Source organism: Physeter macrocephalus, chromosome 8 (assembly GCF_002837175.3).
Source record: "Physeter macrocephalus isolate SW-GA chromosome 8, ASM283717v5, whole genome shotgun sequence".
In the NCBI taxonomy this organism is placed as follows: Eukaryota; Metazoa; Chordata; class Mammalia; order Artiodactyla; family Physeteridae; genus Physeter; species Physeter macrocephalus.
Window position 1 is genome coordinate 105,930,314 of NC_041221.1, and position 8,058 is coordinate 105,938,371.

Genomic DNA, 8,058 nt, shown 5'->3' on the forward strand with positions numbered 1-8,058 from the left:
GGCGCGCACCGAGACCAGCCCACAGCTGGAAGCTAGAAGCTGGAAGCTGGCCTCGGTCCCAGAAAGGCAGAGCAATATGGGCCCAGCGGGGCCGACTGCTGCCCGGGAGAAAGTAGGGCTTGGACCTGCTCTGGATCGGGAGGGGTCCGCCCGGCACTCTGAACAACCCCACCCCTACCCCTCTTCCAGGGTCCGTGAACAAGGAACCCAGGCAGGTAGGCAGGGTCCAGCAGGAGCGCTAGGGCGGCCCCGGGCGCCCTTCTCTACGTTCCCGCGTACTCGGCTGGCTTCGGAAGCGGCCGAAAAATGTTTCCAGGTAACCGCGCGTTTTCCTCCGGCTGCACACTGCCAGGCTTCGGATGAAGGGCTCCCACCTCCCGGTTCGGCCAACTCCAGCAGCTAGCTCCGCAAGCATGACGTAACCCGGCATTAGATCAAACTTTCTGGCACCTTGAGCCCACCGGGAGGTGGAGGAGGTGGGAGAAGCCTCTCTACTGGCCAGGAGAGACGGGACCAGACTGACTTAGAGGCCGGATGATTTCCTCGCAGTTAAAAAGGAAAACATAAACCTAAAGCTTCCGCTTCCCAGCCCCCCACACGTCCCCCAGCCAGTGCGCTTTCTGAGCGCACCGGGGAAAAGGGAAGGAAAAAAATTTTAAAAACAAACAAAAAAACACTTTGGGGATGTTTAGCGGGTTCTCCCCGCAGTCCCTGCGCAGCCACGCTCCAAGAGGAAGCTCCTGGCGGCTTGCACCCGGGGCTCCCCGTGCCCAAGCCCCGCGCCTGGATCGGGATGCTGGCCAGCCTGCCCGGGTGGGAAGCGAAGTCTCGACTCCTGGGCTCCCGCCTTTTCCGAGTCTCCCCGGGCTTCGCAGAAGCAGCGGGTCTGGGCAGCCCCGGGGACGCCCAGGGGCTCTCAGGCTCCCTGCCGCACCTCACAATGAGGGGCACGAAGTGAGCGTTTCCCGCGGTCGCCTCGAAAGCCATCCGCGCCCAAGCGACGCAGACTCAGAGTGCGCGCCGCTGTCGGCCGATGCGCGCGGATCCCCGGCGCCGCCGCTCCTTCCGCAGGGCCCCGAGGCCCGGGTAGCCCTGGCTCTCCGCCCCCCATTGCCTTACCTGGGGTTGCTGCTGTTCCAGTAGACGGCGTAGCGGTCGGCGACGGCCTTGGAGCCAGGGTCCTGGCTGAACACACACGTCCAGAGCACAAGAAACATCAGCGTCAACATCTCCACGTGCAACATCACGCCTGGCCAGCGGCGGAGCCGCCGACGCGCCACTCCGGGGAGAGATCAGGGATCCGGAGGGAGGGAGGGAGGGAGAAGGGGCGAGAGAGAGCAGGAGCCAAATAAATATGAATAAATAAAAATGAAGAGGGGCGAGAAAAGAAAGAGGCGCACACCAAGCTGAGGAGGGGGGGAGGAGAGAGAAAAAAAGGTGGAGGAGTGGGGGGAATAAAGGCAAACTCGCACCCCCACTGGAAGGCTCAGGAGGAAAAAAGGAATCACAAGATGGAGAGAAGCGTGCGTGTGTGTGTGTGTGTGGTGGCGGCGGCGAGGGCGGGGGAAGGGGTGCCAAGCTGTGTCTCGGGCGGCGGCGGCAGGCCGGTCACCCCGGGAGAAGGAGGTGCGCGCCGGGCCGGGCGGCGGCAGCGCGGGTTGGGGCAGGCGGCGGCGCACGTTGCAAAGTCACCGGGAGTTGCGCGCCACGGCCGCGGGGAGACATACACTGGCCCGCCGGGCCCGGCTCAGCGTCGGCGCCGCGGGCTGCGCACGGCTCCGCCGCCGCCCAGGGCCCTCGCACTGCGCCCCGCTTCGCTCCAAGTTACTTTGGCGGCCTGTAGGAAACTGCAGGAAGAGGGCTCCGTGTGGATGGGGGGGACTTCCCGCCTGTGGTCCTGGGAGTCTGAGGACCCCCTTCCCCCGCCTCCTCTGTGCTTTAACCCGGTAACCCCAGGAAATCTCGGAGGAGTCTCGTAGGTGCTACGGGTTCGGGGCGGTGCGCAGAGAAGGGTGGAGATCTGGAGCCAGAAACCCAGCCCCGCCGGCGTCCTGGAACTGGTTAAGCGGCAGCTAAGCGGGCGAGGAGCGGTCTTGCCTCGCAAACCTCAAAGAAAAGTTTGGCTTTTCGCGTCTTCCTTCAGGTCCCCTGTCGGAGTCGGACTACGACGGTGGCGGGAAGCGACACCCCGGCTGCTGCCTGAGTCTCGGGGATTTCTCGCGCGTGCTTTTCTTGGCCGGGAGTCGGTGCACCAGAGTGAATGGAGAGCAGAGGTCTGAACCAGCCAGCCAGGCGGAGCTGGGATGCCGAAACCTGCAGGACGATGCCAATCCAACTGTTCAGCTGGAGAGCGGGAGGGGAAACAATCACTTTCAAATGAATCCCTCCAACTCCTGGATGGGCTGATGTCAGTCTCCGATCGCCTTCCGGGAGCAAGAATGAGCCCCCAGACGCGGTGCCAAGAGCCCTGGGTGAGCTCTCAGAAGTGTCCCTGCGACTCCGACTGGTCCGACCCCAAGCCCGGCAACTTGTAGAGAGGCATCAATCAGTTTGAAATGCGAAAGGAGAAAAAAAAGAGAGAGCGCACGAGAGCGTGTGGCACCTCCCCGATGACTACATCAGAAAACCTTCCCGATCCTCCCGCAGCTGCTCCTCTTTCCCTCCTTGGGCACAGCAGCAACAAGAGGTGAAAACCACCGACAGAATCCCAAAACCTTTACCAGGCGGGAAGATAAACTTGAGTGCAGCAGCAGCAGAACGAGCAGCCCGGGAGGGATTGAAACGACTGGCGAGAAGTGGAAAGGGGTAAAAGTCAGTTTTGCAAAAGAGAAAAAAAAGAGAGAGAGAAAAAATGCTTTATGGGAAAAATTTCCTCGGGCACGCCCCCTCGTTAATGACCTGCGTGTAAAGCCGACAGCAGCGGCAACCCAGCAGCAGCAGCCATACCGGAGCGCGAGGCCGCGCGCGTGAACGTGGACGTGGGCGGCGCGGGGCGGGGGGTGGGCGGTGCGTGGGGGGTGGGCGTGGAGCGCGGGGCGCGGGGTCGGCGGCCGGCGGGAGCGCCGGTGTGAGCTCCGGACCGAGGGCGGGAGGCGCTGCCAGACCGAGCCTAGCCAGCGCTGCTGCCGCCGCGGCCCAGGTCATGTGGGCTGCTTTTTTTTTTTTTTTTTTTTCCACCCCCCTCGCAGTTTACTTGGGAAGGGGTGGGGGGGTGGCTGGAGCAGCCAGTCAGGGAAAGGCCTGCTGTTTGCTTACAGATCGGGTTTTTTTTTTTCCTCTCTCTTTACTCCAACCAGATTGGTCTGCTCCACGAGAAAGAGGCGTTTTCCTAATCTCCTCCCTTCCCCACGCCTCCTAACCCCCCTCCCGGGCCCCACCTTCCAGAAACCTGACTAATTGAATTACTGGGAGTGCTGAGGCGCCCTCTCCTCCGCCCGAACCCGGCAGCCGCGCGTAACCCTTTGGATGCTGAATTCCGTCTGGCCTGAGGCATGATTTGACATCTTTTTAGCTGAGGGTAGGGTCTTTCAGTTACAAAGGAACCGGTTCCCACCCTGTAGCCGGAGAGCCGAAATCTGTCTCCGGGGCCCCTCAAGTGACACGCAGTCCTAGCAGCCGGCTGGCAGGCAACGACAGTGACTACGTGTTCTTGGAAATCTCTGCCCTGTTCTTCACAAGGCGCATTGCCCGGCGCCGGGCTATCTGAAAACCTGAGCATCTCTCATGTGCCTTTCAACTCCCCTCTTCCTACCAGGGATTTAAAGGTTCATGAGCAGGAAGCAAGACTTTTCTTTAAAGTGATGCTTTGAAAACACATTTTTTTTAGATCGAGAAAATCACAGGGTAAAGTGATTACAATTCAGTGCGAATCTTCGGCAGGGAGGAAATGAATGCGGCAGGGGAGCCCACCCGAAATACCGTACACCTTTTCTATTTCAACTCCGAGGTTGGTTCACTGCCCACTCCCCAAAGGATAAACGCTTTGAACGAACCCGGTAGGGGAAGAAATGGAGGTCAGGGAAGGAATTCCTTTATTATTGGAAAAGGCCTTGCGTTCCCAGGTTTCTAGAGCAGGTTGCAGTGCCTCGGGCCCTCGGCCGCCACCGTCGCTCGATCACCTGACAGACAGCGAGGCGGTTCTCGCGCCTCGGGACGTGTGCCGGTGTCCTCCAGCGCCCGGGAAACTAGCCAGGCGCCCGGCGCTGCGGGGCTACAAACTCTCGGGACTCGCCCTCGTGGGGCTCCGCGGGCTGGGGCCTGAGTGGTATTATTCTCTCTAACTCTTTAGGGAATTTGCTGCCTCAGCGAGAAGGGCTAATCCCAAGAAAGAAAACAGCGTACTTTTGCTCCCAAACCTGCCTGTTCTTCCCTTTACTTATTAGCCCAATAAAATCAAAGATCACGTTCTTCCTCCTGCGCTTTCCAGTCCTCGAGCTCTAGATTTCCAGGCGCTTCGGAGCTGTTTGGAAGCGTCCAGACGCCCTCCAGTGGTTGGCCTGCAGTCCGCACCCAGCGGGGCTATTGCCTATAGTTCAGCCGGGATTGAGTTTGATGGAGAATCTGGGGTCGTGAACAATACCGATTTGAGAGGAAAGGAACAGTCCACATCGGTATGGGATTACCTGGATTTCACGGGCTCTTGCCTAGAAGTTGAGTAGTTTCTCAATTACAGAAATTTTTCCTATCTGCAGAGACCTGAAATTGTCCTAGAAAAGTAACTCTTCTGTTTTGTGAGTAGATATAAATTGCAATCTGTGTAATTATAGATTGCACTGCAGACCACCCTAACAAACCAAACACCTTCCTAAATTAAGAAATGTAAATTCAGAATATTAATACAAATTCTTCTCTACCATCTGTATATTTCACAAAATTCCAGCAGTGAGAAGTCGGAAAACTTAAGCTAGAGAACTGAAGGATAAGCTTTAATTTTTTAAATCAAATTTTCACTTAAAGCGTTATCTGATTTCCCCCCTCCAGTGCCCCCCAGTTTTGCTGATGTTCAAGTTCTTGGTCTATTTTAAGGTGCACTCTTTTTTTCTGTTGTAGGAAGGATGCATTTCTTCCCTCAGTCTTTCTGATAGTAGCTCTAATAGGTGCTCCTATGACTGAGACAGTTTTGCAGGAAATATTCTGGACACTTTTAAGGGACATATGTATCTTGAGGAAAATGAGAATTCACGACTCCTATCTTGGGGAAAATGCTGATTCTCATTGGAGAGACTTTTTAGTCAGGGAAATATCAGGTATCAGGGAGTTAGCAAGCTGGCTTCCTGTGGCATCAAAGCCAAAAGGAGTAAAGAAAAAGAAATTATATCCACTTATTTCCTATTTAAAACACATACTGTAAGCATATGTGAAAAATCAATATATCAAAAGAATATGGATGTTCTGATATTTTAAATATTTCCAATTTGTTTTAAAGTCTGGATAGTCCCATTTTAAGCAGAAAAAGAAAATCATACATGATGGTTTTCCTTAAAATGATTCAGGGAGTTGGAATAAAACACACTGGAATTTGCAACTGTTCAGAACATAATTCAAATGTCTACGAGAAATAATTCATAAACTTAAATGCCTCCTTCTGGGATTATATACCTAAGTAATTATTGATATTGGAGTAACTAAGAGAATATGACAGATACACACTTAGATAAAGTTTGAAGAGAGGTATTATTAAATATACGTATCATTAGATAATGTGGCTTTGTCTCCTCAGGAAAATATTGAAGTGATTTGAATTTACACAAATCACCGTTATAGAAAATAATTATGATTAGCCCAGTGTCACAGAGGCAATAACTCTAAAGTTGGCCATTTAAAAGATAAGTAGCGTTCTGCCAAGTTCAGAAGGAGGTTCAAGTATGTCAGAGAGAAGACAGCAAGAAGCTAAATCATGGAGGAATAAAGGTGCAGGGAGTGTTCAAATGCTTTAAGTTCAACAACATTGAAACAGGGTTGTAGGGAGCTGAGACCTGAAAAGTTGGTTGGAAATGCACTGTAAAAGGGCTTAGCGATATTCTAAATATATTTGGATTTAAAGCTACCGGTAACCGAGTGCACTGGTGGTTTTAAAACAAATGACACTGAAGCAATGCTTCAAATTAAAATACAGATAGGGATTTATCTTTCTATTTATTTGTTTATTATTTTTTGGCCTTGAACTATCTAGGTGGGTGTTGTAACCTTGGCTATGAGTTAGAATCACCTTGAGAGCTTTTTAAAAAAGAACATGCCAAGGCCCCACTCCCTGTTTTAGGTTAGGGGCCTGGATTTTGGATCTGTAATTTTTAAAAGTTCTCCAGGGAATTCTAATTAGCATAGAGAATAGAGAATCACTGATCTAGGTAATTTCTTTTTACCTTAATGAGTTCAATATTTCAGGAAAAAAAAAAAAAAGTAAGTTCTGTACTTAGGAGAAATGTCCCAGCTAACCATCAAGGCAGGAATGTTGATACTTCCAAGAACTGAATTTCATGATCCTCTCTATTAAAATGAAGTGATACTATAAAAATAATTTTCACATAGCACAAAACAGAATACCATCTCCAAGACGTGGTTGCAGGGCAAAGCTTACTTTTAAATATGGATTAGTCTTCCTTTTTAGACTAAGTCTGGACTTCCTTTTTGTATTAGCTGCCTCCAGATAGAAGTGGAGATCTATTGAGTCAAGTGTCCAGATAAATAAATGAAGCAAGCTGGTGTATCAAACCCCACAGTCCACAGACTAAGCAACTCTTGTTTAATATAGCAGTTATACCCAGAAGAAATAATAAAGGAAATAAACTCAAGAGCAAAGATTAAAAAAATAATAATTAGATGAAAAAACTTTCTAACAGGTGACTAACATAATGGTATTTAAGCTAACCCTGCTATCTGTCTTCCCAGAACTTTAGAATTCATTCCAAAGGCCTAAGAACCCAGGTTCTATCACCAAACTGTCACCCAGCTATCCTGTGCACAGACTATTTGAAGTTACTTAATGAAGCCTCCTCTCTTCTTTACCCCCTTTTATAAGAGCTTTCTCAGAATCTTTAGGAATAACTCTTCACTAGCTTTTCTTTCCTTACAGACCTTAGAAAATGCTCCTTTTCTATTTCTGATCTAGTTGCCTCTCCTGGGTGCAGCCTAAAAGAGGGAGGGAAAAAAACCTCTACTAAATAGAGTACCATGTCTTTACCTTCAGCTTGTGACCTTCAACTTCCATCATGAATTTTCCACTTTTCCTCATTCTCTCTTTAATTTTCTGGCACTTCCTGGAGTTTGTTTCCCAGCATGCCTTCTCTTGAAGTCTGTGCATAAGTAGAAGCAGTTTTACAAGTTGCTAAAATATACTTAAAGAGGCATTTTTAGAATTTCTTACTTATGAATTGCCTATGTGTTGTTTTGCTCATTTCAAAATATAGTTTAAATAAGACCTACATAGCAAACTTTTTAAACATACAGAATTTTGAGCAGTCATTTTGATAAACAGCTAAACCAAATAATTAGGCACATATGTAAATATGTGTTATGTTTCTGTGTATTACAAATGTGTATGTGCTTACATATAATTTCAAAAGAAGCAAACAAGAACTGGTTGATTCAATCAATTTCCACATCACTTTTCATTAGCTAGATGTCAGTATATATACCATAGAGCTATGTGGCCAATATTCAACCATAAAGCTGGTATTGGTAGGTGATATTATTCCCATGAGGAATGTTTGTCTTGTCTTTTACTATTTGAACATGTATGTACTTTTACTGTTCTGTATTTCCCCTCTTCAAATTTTTAAATAAAAATCACCAAATAAAATCTATCTGCAGTAAAAAAAATCTAATCAATCAGCTAAGTATACTATCCTAAAATGGTCTTTGTGAATTATTAAATAGCATTACACTCCTTGCTTAAAGGAATACAGATTACCATGAATGCACATTACAAAATAAATAAATAAATAATAAATAAATAAAAATTTGTATTTATGTTTTATTACAATGGCAACATAGATATCTGCAGCATACCTTTATTTAAATAAAAAGACTATATGTAGCCTTTTTCAGAAATAAAGTTAA

The 8,058-nt window shown here is 49.0% G+C and overlaps 1 protein-coding gene across 2 annotated transcripts in view; it reads right to left on the reverse strand.

Moving 5' to 3' along the window:
* EFNA5 (ephrin A5) overlaps positions 1 to 2,994 on the reverse strand; it is a 280,808-nt gene extending 277,814 nt beyond the window's left edge. Inside the window, exon 1 of one of the 2 annotated variants that reach the window (XM_007106882.4) lies at positions 1,120 to 2,994. In XM_007106882.4, the coding sequence (XP_007106944.1) occupies positions 1,120 to 1,244 (125 nt within the window). In that variant the 5' untranslated portion in view covers positions 1,245 to 2,994. The remainder of the gene's footprint in view (positions 1 to 1,119) is intronic. The other variant, XM_007106881.4, reaches the window with a different exon arrangement.
* Positions 2,995 to 8,058: the final 5,064 nt, after the last annotated feature.